Consider the following 22,473-nt stretch of genomic DNA (forward strand, 5'->3'; position numbering starts at 1 on the left):
TCCCACCATGCACATAGATGACTTTGGATAAAAAGTGGATGTGTCTTACTAAGGTAGTTAAGGAGATGGTGTGAAGCCTTCTACCTGTCCAGCAAGTGTTCTTCAAGAAGAAGCTTTAGTTAAAAATCTGCATATAGAAACAACATTTATTTTAATAGCCTGGAGACTTTCTTGCCATAATCTCCACAGAACAGCTCAGCCTGAAAACATATTTGAATCTGTAGAACACTTAATTCCTTTTGGAAAACTTAGATAGTTTAATGAAATTTAGTTACACTGATACAAAGATGACTGGGTTGTAGAAATACCACTTTGACTTTGCAATCATTTACTGGATTTTGATGCATCTACAAGTGGCAAAGCTCCTTTCACAGCACCTTAAATTTGCAGTCATTTGCAATGACTTTATTGGTAAGTGTTGTGCATTTCTGCCATCTATTGGTGGAATCTTTGAATGCACCTCCAAATTTTACAATATTTCTTACAAAACTAATGTCTTTCATACAACTTTGATGTATTTTTTTGGTCACTTTACTAACATTATGCATTATTTTGTATATAATGTAAACCAATTCTCTAAAACTTCCTGGAAGAATTTTATGTATATGTTCATGTGTACTGCTTTTATATATGGTAACATTTCTTTCTACATTTCAAATGCTTTCAAAAAGGTATCAATGAATTTAATTAAAGGGATTTTGAATTCTCAGTGTCCTTGGTGATTTGTCAGTAATCTGTCATGGTATTGACTGTATCATATTTGCATTGTATTGAAGACAATGTTTTTGCTTTTTTCTGGGCTCCTTAATCAGTTCAGTTTTACAGAGAATGTGTGTTTTGGTAAGGCCCCAGTTAAAGTCTTACTTCCCAGCAGGTAATTGAGTTGCTACAATATTGTTACCAGAAGGTAACCTTTTGACAAGTATATATTTGTTAAATCAATGCAGATTTTTATAGGTATTGTTGCATTCATTTGTGAGGATACACTTCTCCTGTGCCCTCCACTGATGAGAAGTCAAACAAGTATCCAAAATGCACTGGAGCAGAGCAGAAATACAGGGACAGCACTAGTTTTGAGTGTCATTAGTGTCTGTCATCTGACATGCATAAAAACTGTGTTCTTGCTTCCCAACCTCTGTGAACTCAAAGCAAACAGGATCATTTAAATCAACTGTTCCCAGTCTGTCTGTGACTGACCCTAAAACATTCTGATTTCTGTTCCGCTCTGATGCGGAGGGGCAATAGGCATGGAGGTATCTTGATTTTTTCATATGTGAATGAGTGGCTGGCTTAGCCCAAAAGGAGTCCTAATTTCTGAATTTTGAGAAGCTGTTGAAAGTTAATGTCATAGATGACAGCAGTTATATAGCTTTAAAAATTGCTTCCTAATGTATTTGCCAGGCTGAATAGACTAATTTGGCCTCTTTCATCTATAACCTGACTGAGCAAGAATGTATCTTTAGTGGAAGAAAATAAATCACCCAGTCCTAAATTTATAGTTAAATACAAGCAAATGTTACCCATATACAAATGCATATAGTTTGTTGCCATCCTGCTTGACAAGATTCCAAGCCTTGCTTGTCACTAGCTTACTTTCTTCATTATCAAGCATTTCATCCTCTGGTATCATTGCTTAATATTATTAGGCTGAATATTAATAGAAATATTAAATAACTTAAGGTCAAGAACACATTCATGAAAAGACTCCCAGGGAGGACATGCCAGATACATTTTAAGACTCCCTGGGGTTTAGTCCATTTAATGAGCACCATGGCAATGCTGAGTAAATTACACCAGTATTTATAGCTCTGTCACTCAAACATATCATTTAATGGAAAAGAAAAAGGCATATGATGCTCTTCTAAATGTATTCTTAAATATAATTACTTATCCTCAATACTTAATTACTTTGTATTAGAATTCTTCATTTTGTCCAAGGTTAATTAATAGGCTCATGGTTATTTCTTTGAAGCTTATGCAAGTAACATGAACTTTTTTCTGAAACTTTTATAAACTGTATGTGCCAGACTTACCTAAAAACCAACAGGAATCAGCCCACAGAGATTTAATAACTACTGGATGTAAGTTACCCAGATATGATGACTTAGAAATGTCTGCCTTAACAGATGTGTTTATTTGCATTCTTCTTAATCTCCTTAGTCACATTAGGAAGGCAGGTGTGTAATTATTACATGATTGACTTTTTCTAAGTTATGAAATAAAATCTGTATAGGAAACTTCTGCTTTTTCTCTGTCATTATGGAAATGGCCACCATTTTCCAGTCATGCAATTCTACAATTAAAATGTCTTTGCAATGCAGGAAGTCTGTGGTTTGTTAACATATTTCATAATTGGTTTATTCTTTTTGAATTCTGCTGTTTTTAAACTAAAAAAAAAACTATTTTGGATTGACCTTTTTTATTTTATTAATAAAAATTTTATTATCATATAAACAACCCTCCCTTCAGTGAAACACTCCTAGTATTCTTTCAGGGTTATAATATTTAGAACCTCTAAAGGTATATTAATGTTTTCAGCATATATTTTTCAGATACCATGCTGTAAGCCTAACTGTTTTTATGTATATTTCATTCAAAGGAACATAAGCAGCTAGACTTTACATTAGCTGATGAAGCCAGATTATCTGTTGTCATCATTGGTTGGTGTTCTATGTCATGTTTTTTCTGGACAACTGTCCATAAATGTTGAAGACTGTAGTCTGCCAAATTTATTGATTGAGAAACACAGAATGTTATTTTGATGTAGGTTGATTTCTAAATTCTAAGTAGTTTAAAATAACCAATTATAACTTCGCTCATATTTAATTCAGTCATACTCCCCTCTAGAATAATAACAGGATAGTAATAGCAAGTATAAAGGATTTATGTTGAAAAATGAATCACTACAATTTCCTTTAATGGCCAAACATTTTGCATTTTTAAAAGACATTACATAATTTTCTTCTCTCCATATCCTTTTCTGTCCAGTTAAAATATGTTCTCAATAACTGGATGTTATGTGAAAATACAGACTATTTTCTTCTCATCCTGCTTTTTATTATCAGTTTAATTACTTTATGATTGCCCTTGGATTCTCTAATGTTTTCAGTCGTCTTTCTGAATGTAATTTAGTTCTTCTACTTAAATGAGGGCTACCAAGACTGTTGAGTTTTGTCTTTAATAGGATGAGGAATATTACTGTAAAAGGAGAGAACCCATTCCCTCGAACTGCTGAGGGAACCCATAATTATTTATTCTGTCTTCTGGAATTTTTGTTTACTTGAATAATGGGCAGTTAAAAATGCTTCTTTTAGTGTCACATTATCATCAGTCAGATGATTACCGAATTTTCTTGAGCTATCTACAGCATGTACCTAACCTGCATACTTTCTTTAATGGTAATATGAGAGATCTTAATGGTAATCTGAGGGATTACACTGATTTTTTTTTTTTTTTTAATTTGACTTTGTCTTATTTTATGTCAACTGAAAGACCAGTTGAAAATAAAATTTCATTTCTTGTGTACCAGATGGTTTGTTAATATGTATAGTTCCCTGTAGGCATTCAGTCTAGTCTTTCTAAATTATCCAGTAGTTAATCCCCTGATAGTATCTGTCATTGATTTTTCACTGGTTTTTTGAACATTTTGAATCTGAGTAAGTTTGTTGCTGAGTAGGGTTTTCTCAACTTTGAATTTTGGATGCTTGTTGTCTGCAAGCAACTTTATAATTAATATAATTGGTATCTGCATAAATCCAAAACTAGAATTCCTTATACCTAGAACATGACAGTTTATATTTTGGCATTTTTAACCTGAGTTCTATTTTTCCTGGTGACCGTTTTTGATCTTTAGCACACTTTGTGTTTCTAATTTCTATAATGCTGCTCAAAGGAACTAATTTTTCTTCTCAGTCCTGGGCCAAATGTGCTGTGATGTCCATGCAGTTCTCATTAATTCAGCACCAGTTGTCTAGTGTGCTCTGTGGTGCATGAGTCTGGGTTTCTGTGGAATTAAGAAGAGATGTATTATTCAGTTTCAGTAATTAAAACCCCCAAACTGCATATCTGAGTTCCTCCTGACTTTTTTGCAAGACTGTATTAATCAAAAGCAAATCCTGTTGAGACTGGAATGGATATAAACTGATGCAAAGATAGTTGGGCTTTCACTAGAAAGATTAGTAGTTAAGAATTCCATATGAGACTTGAGAAAGTTCTTTTCTGTCTGTTTTTTCTGAATATTAAAGGACTCTGATGAAACTCATATACTCACTTGAGACTGGAGGTTTGTTTCAACTGGATAACTTGTATCCTTCCAGTAATCTTTTGGCAATTCTTTTGCTCCACTTTGTATATATGAAACTAAGAAAAGTCAAGAGAGAATTTGATAAAGATTTTTCACTCTTGTTATAATTCCACACTCAAAAGGGGAAACTTTGTTAATACAGTTAATTGCATGTACTGCTTGACCATCACCTGAGAGATCCAAGCCCCATTGGGATTAGGTAAAATGACTTGTGTTTCAGTGCTCCAGGTATCAATATGAGAAAAGCAGCTGGTCAAAGCCTGCTGCTGGTAACACCAAGGTTGAGGGTTCGTTGTGTCCTGTTTTTAAGGACAGGTATCTGCCAATAAAGGCAGAAGCTTCTCTTTGAAATGGAGAATGTAAACCCCCTTCCTCCAAATTATTATAATTTTGAAATTTAGGGGCTCTCAGGCAAAGATATGGGAATTAGGAATTACAGTTCTGTACTAGGAAAATTAAAATAGAAATGCAGTATTAAAAAGAGCAATCCCGACCCTGACAGAGTCAGAATACAACCTGACACCCCTGTCAGTCAGTCAGGGTGTTGGTAGCAGTCCCATTCAATGGTGGCTGCATCCTCCTGCAGTGGCAGATGTGGTTCAGCTGGAGCAGTGCTCCTGTAGAAGGTGCAGTTTTCCTCTGAAGGTCCAGGGATGATGTGGAAAGGTCTGGCTTTCCTCTGGAATCCAGTGGAAAGAAGGTACCTTGGTGTCCAAAATCTCAGTTTTCATCTAGGTAGGAAATGCTTGGCTCCTCCCCTGGCTGGAGCATCTCCCAGTGGGATGATGTAATTTTATCAGTCACACAGTGGGACTTAATGGCCTGCTAACAGCAGATGATATCCTCCTGGAGGGAGGATGGGTTGTGGAAAAGATAAAGATGATTGCCCCAGCTGGTTTAAAGATGGTCCATTAGCAGATAATATGTGCCACAGAGATAAGGATCACTGCCCCACCCAGCTTCAACAGATGGTGACAGAATACACATTTCTGGCTACATCAACCCAACACAGTCATATACCTTAGAGTTTCACCTGATCCCTGTGGGTCCTTCCATCTCAGAATATTCTGTGACTCTGTTAAGTTTTGACCTTGCTGCTTATATGACATTTCAAAATTAATGGTTGGATGGCTGAAAATCTGTTTATTTATCCACTATTCTGTTTTTACAGTTGCATTATTTTGTTATACAAAGTCAGACAGCATATAGAAAAGGAAAATTTGGGAAGTCTTCTTACATCTGAAATATTTATTTAAGACTTTTTCTGAGGTTTTGAATTGAAAGATATTTAGACAATCTGGCAGTATCATGCAATATTGACTTAAGTCAAGGGAACAGTATCCTTCATAGTTTGTCACATTTTGCCACTTGTTTCACTAAAGTATTTGAGTTCTTAAAGTTCTCTAGAACTTCTGTATTTATATTCTTACTTTATGCAAAGCTTGCACTTGATTCACTGCTGGCTCACAAACATTTAATCCTCATTAACCTTGTTATCACCTTAAGCAGTATATAGTATCGTACTATCTCAAATTCTAAATGAAAATAAAATCACAGCAGAGCAATCCATAAAATGAAGGACATATTTCTACACCACAGAAGAGTCTCTGAACTTATTGAGTCCTCCATAGCTCCTTGCACTGCAGTGGTTCAACTAATGGATTGCCAGAAAGTTTGCCAATAAAGCTAATGATGCTAAGAGGGCAGGAATTACATGTTCTTCAGATCTGCACGCTTTGGGGAGGTTTTTGTTCCTTTTTTTAGTTTCTCCTGTTCAGAGAACTTTTTAATTTTGGGCAATGTTAAAGAAGCTGCTGCTAAACTTAGAAATGCGTTTTGGTTTCATTCGGGCATTTAGTTTTTAGTTGTTTTTGAAAAAGTTGGTGCATTGTGTTTATAAGTTTTATTTAGTTATTAAAGATTTTTCTTTATATTTATCTAGGGTTCTTCTCTGCTTTCTTATGTATAAAGGGATACAAAGTGAAAAAAATTACGTTAGCTGAAACCTAAAATACCAAGCAATCTAAGCTTGTCTTCAAAATTGCACAGGCATTTTCCAGAAGCAGGTTTTCCTATGGTACGTCCCCATAGACAACTTTGATTCAAAAGCTGAATGTTGGAAAAACAGCTTATTTAACTTAATAATTTCATTTGTTTGTTGCTAGTAAATATATAACAGGTGGCAGATATAAAAACAGAATAATGCATCTTTTAATGTAAAAATAGTGTTACAACTTAGAAAAATGAGGGCTTCGACTTAAACTGCTATAAAACTTTCTATTTAATTCCTTTTTCTTGTTGCAGTTAGGGGTGATCTCTACAGGAAAATTATTTTGCCATCTTTTAAAATCATTTTTATAAAGTAAGGCAGATGGAACTGTGCCACATAGACAGGTTTAGTACCCAGCATTTTGTTAAGCATTATCCTTCAAGGAGTGCTGGTTTTATTCAAACCAGTGATATTGTAGCATCACTGTGGATGTTTAGCTGAAATGTATCAGCTGTATATTATCTTAAGTGTGAAGTTTTATTTGAAGAGGTCTTGCATGAGTCTGGATATCTAGCGACCATAATCTTCATAATCTAGTGTAAATTGTTGTAGTCCCTTACAAGCACAGATGACTGAGACCAAAATGCTTTTTGAGATTTCTGAGGTACTTAAAACTCTCCAGTTGTTCTCCATTATCACCTAGTTACTCTGCTTCTCAGTATAAATTACCTGTCACTTTATTGTCTTCCTGATTGCTGATTATGTTTTTCTTTGTTCAGCCCCACACCGTGTGGAATATTTTCCTGCACAACTGAAGGGATTTTTGTGTATGGTGAGCTCCTGGTGCACTACAGAGCTAGACTGGTGCCTTTCCCAGCACTGTGCACCCAGCAGTTAGTGGCAATCTCATCCACACTGCAGCCCCTTGGCCATCCAATGTGTCATTTGCTTGAGGACAGGGAGTAATTCCAGCCAACACTAGACTTTGGGGTTGTGGGTCATACCTGTGGAACCCAGCAGGTCTTTTTTTTTGCTGAGAGCTAGTTGGAAAATTAGAGCCACATAGAACACTATGACTTCATGCTGAATGTAAAGTTAGGATTATTTTCACATTTTAACAGTTTGTTCAGTTTTACTTAATTCTGTTCTGGGATGCTTTTCTCCAAAGTTAGTCAAGGGAACCAGTGAATTTCAGGCACGTATTGATTGCTGTGTTGAGACAGCAGACAGAAAAAATCATAGGAGGGATACATATGAAATTCTAATACGGTTTGAATACTTTCCACAACCTTCATATTTATTCCTTTTTTTTTTTCCCCCACAATGCAGCCTTTGCAAATCTTTCCTATTCATCAATGTTCGATTTTTAATTACAAACAGAATGATTAGTTAATTATGTAAGTAAACAAATTCAGATTTTATTAGTAATATTAAAATCCGTATTGTAGATTTATAATTTGTATATATTTTAATTCAATTTTATTATTTGAAATTTAGGTATTTATTAAAGCATAGTTAAGGAAGTGTTTCTTAATGGTTAATACATGGTTGGGGCAATGCTAACTGAAGAAAAAGTTATTTTCATATTAGCTAGTGTGCAGTTAATAGATACCATGGTAGTGTGGCAGTCAATAAACATCTGAGTTTCTAGATGTAAAATATTGTGAATATGCATTCCAATGAGACAGGATGCTTTGTAAAGTTAATGGTATAATTTGAGCTTTTATTGTCTATTCAATTCCATATTTTATTTTTTCTGTGTTGTTTCTCTTTCGTTCCTTTTGTGGGCCAAGTGTAGATATCAGCACTGTAAAGGCAGAGATATCTGGAAATATCTCCTGAGTTCTTTCATGACCACTTTTACCTGGGAAATTAATCTAGATAAAATGATATATCATTGCATATGGGGCAGATCCTGTAAGAAATATGCTGACTTCAGTGGAAAATAGCCAGTAATACATAGATTTGAGGAACAGAGTCTTCTAGGAAAATTTCAGACCCCTACTTAATTAGGCACTTGCTCTAATCTACTCTGATAGTGCATAGAAATTTCACTATCTTCTCTTACTGGTTGAGTATCATCAGCCTTTAAGGAAAGGCATTTCTGTGCACCTGAATATCCAAGAATTTCTTCTCACTAGGCAGATCACAGATTTTCTGTCTGATGTGACTTAGAAGAGTTGTAAATGCTACTTTCTTTACTGGCTTTACTCTCGACTCAGTGATGAATTGACACTTGCAGGTCTCAGACTTTGCATTTAAACATGATGCACTACTGAGGAGGTGAAGACTTTTTTTAGTACTGCTTTGGGGTGAAATAAGGGATGCTGAAACATGGTGTATGGATCTGTACAACAGCTGTGTTTGCAAAAAGCAGTTAAAACACCATAATCTTTGATTTCTGTGGAATTTTATGACTAAATTCTTAATCCTATTTCATCTGGTCTGAAATACTCTGTTTATTGTTGGTACAATATAAGTTTATGTAATGTGCAAGGTATCATTCTGAACACTGAGTAAAAGGCTATTGTTTCACTAGGACAAGCATACATATTTTTTGAATATTTGTCATCCATCTGGTCAGAAAATGGAATTAATGTTTTTTACGCCAGGATTGTAATCACATAATCAAATTTTGTGATGTATCATTTTTATAACTGGTTTCTCATAATTACTTTATCTGTATTTGTGTGCTCATATCCATTCTTTAGCTGTTTTTTTTGTGCAACTGGAGGGCTAAAGAGGCTCACTGAATAGGATGCATTATATCATAGCAGTTGATTAGAAGTGAAATACTTGACTCCTTTTCAAGCCTTATTTCATAGTATGCTCATTGTTTCTTGGCAGTTGTGGCCTGTGCCTTGTGACTCACGGGAGCAAAGACAGGCAGAATTGCAAGTCTTTTTTTAAATCAACCTCCTGCAGCATGAGTCAGGCTTTAGATCTGGCCTTTGCCCTTCCTTTGCCTTTGTTCTTATCATTTGTTCTGCCCTATGGTTACAGCCTCTCAGAATAGCATATTCCTGATTTTAGAGCAATTTGTTCCTGATGAATGCCAGGGAAAATTATATAAGATGCTAACTTGCCATTTTTCAGGAAGGGAAGCCTCTTTATATAGAGTTGTAATGGTCTCTTTAGAAAGCAAACTCCAAATTTCCAACCTTCTGTGCAAGCCTCTTTGCAAGATTAGCTTGCTGAGGTGTAACCTCTTATTACAAGGGTTGTTTTGGTTTTAGTAGCAGCATTAGTAAAGTGTACGATTAATAATTTTCTCCCCAAATCAAAGAATTAAAAAAGGCATATTTTCCATCTATTTTGAGTATGGACTCGCAGTATCCAGAAAGGATTACACAAATGTAGTATTAAAGAAATAGAAAAATGAGAGCTGAATAAATTCTTTGCCTTCTTAACTCTGTTTTACCCACTAGGTAGATGTGAATGGTGCTTACTCTTCCCTTCATGGTTTCAGCCTTTTGTTAAAAATGGCACCAACATCACTTTGATGGGATAATATTTCATTTGTAATATAAAATGTTTACAAGTTAATACTCTCTGGTTTAATGTAAAGATCTGTTCTTCATTTACTACTATGCCTATATTTGTGCTTGGTTTATGGACTATGACATAATTGTTGCCTCAAGTGGTGTAAAGTAGAAAAGTTAATGTTTACATTCTGAGTGACTGGTTTTGTTCTTGCTTTCTGAAAATGGTTTAATAGCTTAAGACTTTGAGACTAGGAGATAAGAAAATAAATGATGCAATTATATATGTTTTCTCAGGAAATCAAATTTTAAATTTTAGATTTACCTTCTAAATAATTTAGCGAGATTAATGAGTGGTGAATTCTTGGCAGAATGAGCATTATTCTGGTTTTGTCATAATTCATAGACATTGCTACAAAGCTGTACTAAAAATTAACTGTTGACCAACCTGTGGAGTTTTTATATTCAGGCACAGAAGGTTATTTTTTCTTTTCTATGAATAATACTTTTTACCATTTTTGAAATAGCAGCAATGAAAAGTTTATGAGCCATTTTGTGTACAGCAAATGGCTTTTACATTGTCATTTCAGAAGTTGCAATTTAAAAGAGAGGAAAGGTAATATGTGGTAAATTCTGTATTCACTTACTGTAAATTAAATTAAAAATTAATTTTCTGGTAGAGAATAGTCACAGGATATAATAGTTATTTTTCTTTACAGCAGGTTCCTCCTTGGCAGGTTTCCTTGTGTTTTGTGGTTTTTTCGGTTTTTACAGATTGTGCTTTTGAACACAACTGTAAGCAAATAGCATCCTACAAAAGCACAGCAAATCCATCACCCATGTCTAACCTGTGTTTCAAAGGATAATAATTTGATTCCGACTTCTACCCACTACATTGGTTTGCCAAGGCAGGATCTAATCTTCCCTTGCTCTCCTGCAAGACGATGCAGCAAGTCCCTGTCCCTGCATAGCCAGATGTAAAGCATAGCTTGGCTGCTGACAAGTCTTGCTTTCATCTGCTGCATTTTTAAGTTTAATAGCTTCATATTTGGATGGACTTTGAAAGCAAGTTGTCATTTAATTATAACACTACTTCCATGAATATATAAATCTATTTTTAGGACAAGTTCAAGGAGGGCCATGGAGTGATTGTCCTTCAAGGGATTGCTTCTGTAGAAAATAGGAAAAACTTCACTTGTTTGTTCAGCTTGGATTAATTGAAGGCAAAATAGGTTGTTAAAAGTCCCTCTAGAGCTCTTTATAACAGAATGTTTGTTGATTAGTTTGGATGGAATACTTCACACCAGACTGCAGGCATTTCAGATGCTGCTGATAATGCAGGGTTTAGGAGTTGTAGGTCTACCTCAGACCAGGAGGCCAAGGGCCTTCACAGGAGCAGGAAACAGTGATATTCTACTGATGGCACCACCTTCATGTGCTTAATTGGACTCCAGAATTTCACAGATGCTCATCTGAGCTAGAACACCTAAAAGGTATTTTTCTGGATAACTGAAAAATAAAAGTTAGTCTACAGAGAACAATTTTCTGCAATCTAATTTTACATCTAATATTAAAAAAATGGGCAAGTAATAGATCAATATTATAGATGATAGCAACTGGTAATGCCACTGAAAGCAAGAAGCTGTCTTGGGTAATTGGGTTGTAGAACAAAATACTAAAAAAATATTCATTTGGAAAGCAGAAATGTCTGCACAGGAAAGTAATACCAGCAGCTTTGTGTGACTGGCTGTGATACTGAAGAATGCTTCTCAGCATAATATGCCATCATCCTGCTGCTGCTCAAATTTATATACATGTTTTTTTATATTTTTTAAACTTCTGGAGCGGGTTTATTTGAGATTTAATCCTAGTTCGTGTCATTTAATTTATGTTTTCAAATTGTGTTGTATGCAACAGATTAAGCAATGCACTGACTGAAAAGAAAGAAAATTGATAAAAATCTGGCTATGCCAGGAAGCTTAGAAGTTAAAAGAATACTGTCAAATTGTTAAAACCAAAATAATAGGTTATGTAAACTAAACAGCCTGGCTCTTGCTATTTATTACTTTGGTCCTGTTTTCCTTTAGAGACGTTCCAGGCTTTTGAGGTAAATGGATTCTACACCCAAACATTTGCTGTACTAAGTATGAAGTACACTAATGATAGGTTTAAAATTGGATAATAACAAGATTATAATACTAGTCAAGAGGAAATACAGAAAGAAAGGAAAATAATGTGCCTTATATGGCAAAAAGTAAGTAGGACGAGCATTCAGTTTAAGCTGTACAAGATGTGATTAGTAGCACGGATAAGTATTACCCTGCTCAGATCTTTCCAGTTTGAGAGGAATGCTTCAGTGCTCACAGATATATCATGGATGTTTGTCAGCATGAGGACATAAGGCTCATCCCTATAGACTCAGTGAAATTTGACTATTGTGACCAGTGGGAACATAACCAGATTGTTTGTAAGAATGTAGCATTAAAGGTTGCAATGCAAAGAACTCACAGAAGTAGTTTACTTCACTATGTGCATTTTACTTATAATTTGAAATTTGTGTGTGCTACAATCCCCTTTATATTTGGCAGTCCACCCATTAATAACATTTCCAAAATGCTCTGAAATCCTGTGTGTTTCCTATAAGCACATGGTGCAGCCTATTTTTGTGTCTGCTTTGCATTGCACTCCAGATGGCATTGGTATATTTGTGGGTCTTCTGAGGCCAAAAAAACAAGGGGAAAAAAAAACCAAAACAACCCAGGAACAATAAGCATATTCCTCAAAATGAAGATAGCTTTTCACAATGAAGTTTGTTTATTATGCTCAATGCAGGAAAATTCATGAAGAAAATCTATCATATGTAATGGAAGGTCATGATTACTTTTAATTTGAAGAGCTTTATCCAATTGAATGAGGTTGTAGTTGGCTGAAAAAGCTCCAGTTTTGTGAATATTTATAGGGCAAGTCAGCTTGAGAGAGCTATGGACTCTATTCTTCATTCTAAATTGTTTTGTTTTGAATTCTTTTTCCTTCAGTAATACAGCTGTCATTAACTGGGGCTGGGTGAAAGGTTGTTGTGTTGTGTTTGTTTGAGGTTTTTTTAATTTCATCTGGGATAAATCTGTAGGAGTTGGCTGATTATGTGACTTTTGCCTTCTGCATACTAGCTTTAACTGGAAATCAGACATGTGGACTTGCCAAAGAAACACGATACACAATTCCCTTTATGCACATGAATTATAAGAACTATATTCTTTGTGAGTGTACCTGTTCATTCCAAGTGAACAGCATCATGTTTGTGGGTTTTGAATCAATGGGTGTGGTTCTTTCATGTGTCTGAAAGAAGCTTATGTGGTAATATCCGGATAGAAGATGGCTTTTAAGCTCTAATACATCATGGATCAGAGGAGCATCTGCACTGCCTGCTTGCTTCTGTGATTTGTTTTGTCCATCCAGTTTGTGATATTCTTAGTCCGTTTTCTCAAGCTGAGTTTTGTATTTGAATTCATTCTGTTTGTTTCAAGCTATCGGAAATGGACTAGATTGTACTGAATTATCTTTTGATAAATCTGGTAAAGGGGAACTTTATCCTGTGTCCAGTTGAACAAATCTGCTCCCTAAGAGAAGTTTGTTAAAGAAGGAAGTCTGAGCTGTCTCTGATACTGAATTAGCAAAAGGAAGGGTAAATGTATGAGCATCTTCAGTGTTAGTGACTGCTGTGACTGAAGACTGGACCACAGTTCTTCCTGCAGTGCTCCTGGAGCTGAAGATAGACAGTCATGATTCCCAGCAAGATTTTGGTCTACCACAACCCTTCTGGGGGAACGCGTACAGAAACGTACAAAAGTACTAGAAGGCGTAAAAAGTCTCATGGAGAGTTGTTCAAAAATGGATATCGTGTCAAACCTGGGCATAATATCCCTGAAAAGGAAGAGCAGCGCACTTTGCGAAACTCCTTAGTGTCCTGTTACCGGGTCGGCTCCTACTGGGGTAAGGTCCAGCTCTGAACCTTTCTTCAGAGCTGTAGTTTGTTATACTGTCTCTGGTGCTAGTATTACTGTATCTTCTAAAAAGATATTCTTTTGTGGTTTTCAACTTTAAAAAATAAAAAGCTGCAGTATTTCAGTTGCTTTGTAGGAAGAATTTTTCCCCCAAATTACTCACTATAATGTACTCCTGTCTCCCCAGCAAAGGGATGTATTGTTCACCTAGAATCAATCCAGTCTGTATTGAGGGATGGAATATAATACTCTGCAGAGTTGGTGTTACCAAGAAGTTTTGTTTGAAGCTGCTGTAGTTATTTAAACGGTGTGATAGCAAGTTGAAGGAATGTGCAGCAGAGAGATTTATTAATGAATCTTTGACACAGCATTGTTTGAAAGCAATTTATGTAAGTTGTAAATTTGATTTTAGTTTTACTCTCCTGGTCATAGGGCATTGATTTTTTTCATGCTGCAGGCTCTTCTCCCCACTTATGCTGTTGCATAACAGAGGTGGGGAAATGTATAAAAAATATTCTGTCTGGGTTGATTGTAAGGAATATCAGATCCTTTTCCTCCTATTCTATTTCTTCTTGTCATTTTTCTTTTCAAGCCTATCTACAGGGAACATGATTTCAGATAACTCTGCTGCACTCTGTGAAGATGTTCAAAATGGGATTATTTTGCATCTTAAAATTTTCCCCTCCATCCTGTGTCTCAAAAAAGTTTCCTAAATGCTGATTCTGGGGTTTTTTTCAGACTCCACCAAGCCATCTGGTGTTAATGAAATCTAGGGTAGAAGTAGTGATTGATAGGTTTGATGAAGAGGAATAGAAGTGGTAAACAATCTGTGTGCAGTGAACCCTTTAACCAATATTTTAGATACACTATTGTATATTAAAAAAAAAAAAAGCAGCCTAAGGCAGTAAAATGGGGATTACATATCTCATTGTTGAGAAACAATGTAATGCTTGGTGCTGTTCTTGTCAATTGACTTCTCATGTTGAATGAAGAAATATCAAAATTCCTCTTTCTATTTATTAGAATTGCATTAAAATAATATAAGTACATTTGTCATGATTTCCTTGCCTTTCCCTTTAAAGATTTAAAATTGTACATTTCTTTTTTTGGGGGGTATGGGGGAGTTTGGGGTTTGCAACGTATAACTAATCCTGATTGCTTCTGTATAGTAATCTAGTGGAAAGGATCAGTTCAGCAGAGAGTGCAAAACTGTATGACAGACAGGAAAATACCCTATTGCCTGTAAAGTCAAATAAAGCTCTAAATAATACCATTTACTTTGCAGTAAATTTGATAGATAAAATAATTTTCGACTGTAATTGTATTGCTACTGGCACATAGTTTATTAGCCATGTCAGGATCACTATTCTGTTTTAAAGGATCCATCCATTTTGCTGGGTCATTAGTAAAGAGTCAGGAAAAAAGTATTCCTGCTATATTCTAGAGCAGCCTGGTAGTTCAGTGTGGTATAATTGCTTCCTATTGAATAGATAATCGATTTCTCTTAAACTGATTTCAGGGATTTTTTGGCAATATGTGGCCTCTTCTAGTGACCATCTTTTACAGAGTTTTTAAAGATTTCAGGTTGAACACCATGATATAAAACAATATTACACACATATTTTGCATTTTCAGTGTATTTTGAAAGCTGTCTCTTTGCTGCACAGATAACACAGTAGCTAAGCAAATATTTTTGCAGTAAGAAAATAATCCTGTGGTAGAGTTTAAGGTTTATTTGAATCATCATACGTACAACTCAGATTATTGTACTAGAGGCAGAAACTATTGACTAAAACACTTTGTGTCATATTGTTTAAGGAATCTTAAAATCAAAGAAGTTTTTTTTCTGGTCTTGGTATCTATGAATATCTTAGCTTTGTCCTGCATATTACAGCTGAAAAAAACTCTCAATTCCTAAGCATATTTTAGTCATCCATTTAGAAGCAGAAGATTAGAAGTCAAGAGGTCCTTCTTTTATTTTATCTGTGTATTTTTGCTCTTATAAGAGAGAACTTCTGGGTAAATTAAATGTTTTGGTATTTGTTTTTTTGGTATAATTTGTAACATAACAGATTATATCTTATTCTAGTCTGATCCCATAAGAAAATGCCAATGTAAAACTCTTTGCCAAGAAAAAGATGAGTTACATGATGGAGAGAAAGTAGCAAGCGTTTCTGAGCATTCTGTTTAGCAGTTTACAATTAACTTTAACATACAGGGTCCATGAAATATGCAAAATTAGAATGAACTTCACTGTAATACAAAAGAAACTTGCCCTATCTCAACTCTTGATTATATCATTTAAATGTAAAACTGTTTTGTAGGTATTTCATTAGAAAATAAGTTCTTCTTCTCCACTTGTATAAAACACATTCCCAAATATTGCAAAGGAAAGAGATCTGTATGCATTTCTGTATGACTTGAAACAGTTTTGGGAAAGGGGCATTTTTGTTATAGCATCTATTAGTGAATTTTGCTTTCTATTTTTGATGCATAAGGAAGCATCAGTGGTTTCTGTTCTTGGTGAGGTGGTAGACCTGAAAGAGGTGACATCATCTCAGTTGTCACACGGTGGTGTGGCAGACACCAAGCTGAGCAGTGCAGTTGGCATGGCTGGGGAACAGGATGCCATCCAGAAGGACCTGGACAAGTTGGAGAAGTGGGTCTGTGGGAACCTCCTCAGGCTCAGCAAGACCAAGTGCAGGGTCCTATACCTGGGTTGAGGCCACCCCCAGTGTCATCACAGGCTGGGGGTGAGAAAGGGATTGAGAGCAGCCCCTGCAGAGGGTTTGGGGGTGCTTAGAGATGAGAAGCTGAACATGAGCCAGCAATGGGAATTTGCATCCTAGAGAGCCAGTTGTGTCCTGGGCTGCATCCAAAGCAGCAGGGCAAGGGAGGAAATTCTCCCCTCTTCTCCATTCTGATCCCACCTGCAGCTCTGTCCAGCTCTGGGGCCCTCAGCACAATGAAGGGGATCCAGGACCTCTCTGTGAGGAAAGGCTGAGGGAGTTGGAGTTGCTCAGCCTGGAGGAAAGAGGGGTTTGGAGACACCTTATTGTGGCCTTTCAGTACCTGGAGGGAGCAGACTTTTTAACACAACCTGCTGCAGTAGAAGAAAGAGTAATGGTTTCAATACAGTAAGAGGTTGTTTAGAATACAAATAAGGAATTTTTTTTTACAATGAGCATGGTGAAACATTGGAACAGGTTGCCCAGAGAGGAGGTAGATACCCCAACCTTGGAAACATTCAAGGTCAGAGCAGACAGGCTCTGAGCAACCTGATCTAGCTGCTCCTTGCAAGGAGAGCTGGACAACATGACCTTGAAAATTCTTCCCTACTCAAACTACTCTATGATTCTGCAAAAACCATGTAAAATGAAATTCATGTAGGAATATAATAGCAGATGTTTGTGCCTAGTAAACTACAGGATACTGGAAAGAATTAATTGGTTTTTATAATTGAAAACCAGTTCTATTTTGTGGTTAAACTGTCCAAGCAAACTCTCTAGTGCTATTTTTTTTCCCCTTTTTTCTTTCTAATCCTACTCTCTGAATGAAACTTCTTTAAATTATGTTAGCTGCAGCAAATGCAGATCATAATACAATGGTATTTTTTCTTCCACAAAAAATGCATTGAACCCATAGTATTTTCTTCTATCATTTGATGTCTCAGCAATTAAAATGTAACATAAGCCTTATAATGGTTTGGAGATAGAGGTTTTATTGCTAACTTAGATGTTTCTCAGGTTTCTTTTTGAAATATAGCAATAGTTAACTTGGTCTTAACATTAACTTCAGGTGCAGTGCAAAATATTTGAGAGGCAGGGTCTTTCTCACCCCAGCTATTTTTCATAAAAGTTCATAGGGAGTGAGGAAAGCAGCTGGTTGTAAAAGAACTGGAAAGTTTATGATTGCTAGTAAGGATCCTTTCCTTCCCTGTATAACCACATCTCTTTGGATAGGAGGAGCAACTCCAAAGCAGTTCCAGTGGGAACTACTGGAAGTGGAACAGAGGGATATGTCTCTCATTTTCAGCAATATGATCCAAAGTTATCATTCTCTAATTGCAAGTGGATCTGACATTTAGCATTATTAAGCTTTGTTTTATTGTTTTTCATTTAGGTCCCTGAATCCATTTAGCAAGTTGTGATTAATTTTCATAGTTCCCCACAGTTAGTAATTAAAAATAAACTTTACATCCATATAATAGACAGGAGTGTACTTTAACACTACTTAGGAGTCTTAACAAGGCAAAAAACAAGAGCAACTATTTTATTTAACAACTTGCTGAGAATACTGCAGGAAAACCTTCTTGATTTAAACACATCTTGCCACATGCACCTTTGTGCTTGAAGGAACATCTTATTCTGGTGAGATGATGAAAGCTGTGACCAGGTTTATATATTTGCCAGGATCAGTATTTCTTTAAGTTTCTAGAAATAAAGAGTGGTTTCTTGCACTGGAGTTGTGTAAAATAGATGTCAATAAAGAGAATGTATGAGGAGAAGTTGCTCTGGACCTTCCTGTAATAGATACAATGCCAAGTTACACAACTTTTATGCAACTCCTGGCTGTACTCTCCAATAAAAATTATCCTTCAAGCTTGCTTTAATTTTATAAGCTGTGCATATGTACAGTACAGAGTGTACTTTTATTCATATGCCAAAGATCTGTGGCCAAATCATTTACTATCAGCATAAGGCTATTTTAATAATTTAAGCCCTTAATCTTCTCGATTAGTTTCTCTTGCACACACTCTCTGTCTCACTGACTTTGTAGTTGTCTGGGAATTGCTATACACGCAATCTGATTGCAGCATAAAAATACTTCTTAAAAAAAATACTTGATGTGTAATATATCCTATAGTGATAAACTGATGTAAAGAATTTTAGTAAATTTGCCATTTTTAAGAGAAAAAGTGTAATTTCTCTGTTTTCCTGCTTGGCTTTTTTTTTTTTTTTCTTTTTTTTTTTTTAATTAGAGTGTAGATAGGGAGCATTATTACTATGAAAGATTTTACGTCATTAAGATTTACCAAATTTAATCAGGCATATACAGTCTACTTCATCTAGGTTATCAGATCTCTTGCCCATGATCTGCTATTTTTCACTAAGCAGCGTGGGAGCTTGAAGGACTGAGATGTTTCAGACCTGCCTGTGTCTTTGACAGCCTGAAAGAGAAGGACATGTGCACTGCAACTAGAAACAGAAACCTCAGTGAGGTTTTTCCCCCTTAGCTTTCAGCCTGTGTTTCTCCTCCCATTACTTCTTACATAAACTAAGGCTTTCTGGTAGGATAAATCTGTTATTAGGGAAATAAAGCAATTTGAAAAATACCTGCTAAGGATCCTTGAAACATTAAATATGGAAGAGCATTTCAAAGGTATTTGACATTTTGTATGTTACCTATGTTGATTTAATTGATCACTGTCATTGTGATATGCTGTTACAATTTGAATTATTCTTTATTATAACTTTGTTTTTTTTTACTGCAGGTTTAAGATTTTTAAGAGCCCTTAGACTGATACAATTCTCAGAAATCTTGCAATTTCTGAATATACTTAAAACAAGGTAAGACTTTTTCTTACATGCTTATTTAGTTGTATTGGTGACAGAATGTAAAAGGCTTAGATTTGAGACCCTAGTAATATGTGATTTTCTTTTCTGTAAAAACCCCCTACTGTTTATCTGTGCTTTAAACCCTTTTCTGCTGATGATTTGTCAGTGACAGCATCTTTTGCTGTGTGATCATTTTAACTGATGTGTTCTTATATTTGAAATATTGAGCAAGGTTATGTGTTGATAAATTAAAAGCAGAATTAATTACATAGCTTTGAAGTGATTAAACATTGCTTCTTTCCATATAATCAGTCCACAGTTTTCAAGTCCCTTATGCTGTCTTGAAAAAACTGAAATCAGAATTCTTTCAAAAAAATGAAGTTAAAAAGTATTTTGAGAAATACACATTGTGGCTGTTCCAGTTCTTTTGAACTGAGTGTCATTTTTCACATCAAAAACCTATTAAAAATTGCACTGAGCTATCTTTATATTGTGTTCATTATCCCTAGTTTTTCTTCCATATAATAATTAAAATACTCCAATTAACCTTCTGGCTTACTGGTTCTTTGGCCTATTAATACATGAAAGATGTGCAGGAAAAGCACAATTTTGGACATCAGATCATTTTAAAGGAAATAAAGGAAAACCACCCTGTTCCTTGCAGTTGAAGACATACTGTTTTTCATCATTTTCTAAAATACTTCAGGAAAAGTACTGAACCCAGCTTCCAAGAATTACTATAAAATCAGTTCCATTTTGAAAACCTCTCTTCTCTGCACCAGTTGCTATAGCTGTGTGAGGGCTTTATATACCTGTAAATCCATTTTTTGCTGTCATAATTTGTACCAGTGGGAAAATAGGTACTGAAATTTGTACACACTCACAGTAAGCAGCTGTTTCTTCAATCCTTAACCTTGAAACTATTCTCTGTTCTATAAAACTCTCACACTTTCTGTCTTTAGCTGTGTTACTGGAAGGAAGCCAGTTCTGGTCAAGCAAAGACATCAAAGAATGTAAGATGAAGTCCCATAGCTCAGAACGCTCAGTATGGGAAAAGAGAATAAGATTTAACATGCAGATCAACCCTGCCATAAGAAATGGCAGTCAGTGGAGAAGCCCCATAATCTCAAAGGATTTTGGATAAAAGCTAATAGCCCCTTCAGTAGTGGGGGATTTGTGAAATTCCAGATCTGTAAATGTGCATTAATCACATTCAAGGTACTCAGAGCTGGTTTATGTAAGATTGACCTGTTCATTAAGAGTCTTTCTCTGGTGCAGAATTTACTCTTATATTAGATATCATCATCTCTATAATTATTTATATGACTGCCAAAATATCTGTAAACCTCAAATGTTGATTAGTGAAAGCCTGAAAAGCAAAACTTTCTTATATGAGTGTTTCAGTTTAGTCAGTTCATTCATCCTTAGCAGTTCATAACTAACATCATTTATTTGACTGAAAAATTGTTGCTGCCTCAAAACAGTTTTTATTTCTCTCCCTGTTCCTGGTAATGCAACAGAAAGTCACGTCTGCTCTCTTTTTTTGTCTTGCTTAATAACCTGAAATAAACTAAATAATTTGGAATGTCAGCAAAGTTCACAAAACATTGATTTTTTTAATGGATGTGTCAAATTAAAACAAATTAACAGAATGCAATTTGTTTTAGAAGAGTTTGTAGTTGCACCTGACATAAATTGAATTGTGTGAGTGCTTGGGGTGTATTTTAATGTCTATCATGAATTCAGCTTTTAGAAAGCAACAAGCTAGAAAATTCATTTATTACTATTATTGTTGCCTTCAATGAGAAATTTTCATGTTTTCAATATGTTCTGAAGTACCATCAGAACTGCAGTTTGTGTGCTACACAAACATTTTCTATTAGAGTACCAGAATACTCTTTAATTGAGATCTTCTTGTTCTGAATTATTTATCTTCCTAAAAAATAACAGCGTGCTGAGCCCTTGTGATCAACGGAGAATATTTAAAAATTTTGTACAAGTTAGAGCAGTTAAACTAGTAGTCTCAAAAAATCTATTATTATTTATATAAAGTTTACTTCCCTAAATGCAGTCAGTGATTTCAATTACATACTGTAATTGAAGGCCTTAAACCTTTATTATTACTTTAAAGCCTTATATGGCCCACTAGTGCAACATTATTTTGCTCAGGGACAGTTAAAAATCTTCTAGAATTAAGAGATTTTAGCATTTTTTGCAGTCCACTTTTAAAATTTTATTGAAATTTTCCAGATTTTAGGATTTTTGTTAGCATAAAGATGAAGAATCAATGACAGAACTTGAATTTTTGTATTGGGATAACAAATTCAGTATATCATTACTAGCTCTGAAATTATATTAGGGAAAAAAAAATCACTTTTTATTATTTAAAGATTCAGCAAAAGAAAAGAGTTCTTCATTTGAGGTGATATGACCTGGGCATTTCAGTGCATTTGTCATTAATAACACCTAACAACTGAGAAGATGAGAAACTGATAGGGTATGTTGGGCACTGCTGTGTTTTCAGTGTTTTGTGCAATTGCAGAGAAATTTTCTCCTCCTTTTCTCTTTCCTCTAGTAAAGAAAAACATTTACCGTAACCTATAAATTAAAATTACTCCTGGAATTATTGACTGAGATATGAGGATTAAAGGAACATATGTTATGTGAGCAGAAGGGCCATTCCAAAAAGTGGAATCCAGTGAAAGAAGCTGCACAATTCAAAACCAGAGAAAATACGGAGACTGGCAAAATGTTAGGTGATTATTAGGATATCTGAAAAAAAAAAGGCAAAATGTATTTGAAAGCAAAATTTTACAGTGACACTTTCAAAAATTGCACTCTGTCAAGGACCCGTTTGCTTCCCTAATTTGAAATTAAATATATATTTTACTCATAATTTTTTGTTCCCATGTTCTATGAAATGGAATTCTACAGTTTTCAGTAGAAATTTTTTTCTTCTTCATTGTTTTCTAATATTAAAAAAAAAAAACTGCAGGGGCTTAGGCAAGGCTCACAGTAAGGGATTTTGCACAGATGTTGGAAAGAGCTTAAAGAGGAGGAAAATGTTTATGACTAATCCTTCAACTATATTTAGACTCTGGCAGAAACATAGGGAGTATTTCATAGAGGACAGACAAGG

At 35.2% G+C, this 22,473-nt stretch overlaps 1 protein-coding gene across 14 annotated transcripts in view; it reads left to right on the top strand.

Annotated features, from left to right (window-relative positions):
• KCNMA1 (potassium calcium-activated channel subfamily M alpha 1) overlaps positions 1-22,473 on the top strand; it is a 421,118-nt gene that overhangs the window by 252,412 nt on the left and 146,233 nt on the right. For all 14 annotated transcript variants that reach the window (XM_079312583.1, XM_079312582.1, XM_079312580.1 and 11 more), the window contains one exon: positions 19,271-19,346. In XM_079312583.1, the coding sequence (XP_079168709.1) occupies positions 19,271-19,346 (76 nt within the window). The remainder of the gene's footprint in view (positions 1-19,270; positions 19,347-22,473) is intronic.

The sequence above is a fragment of the Erithacus rubecula genome (genome assembly GCF_903797595.1).
Source record: "Erithacus rubecula genome assembly, chromosome: 9".
Taxonomy (NCBI): Eukaryota; Metazoa; Chordata; class Aves; order Passeriformes; family Muscicapidae; genus Erithacus; species Erithacus rubecula.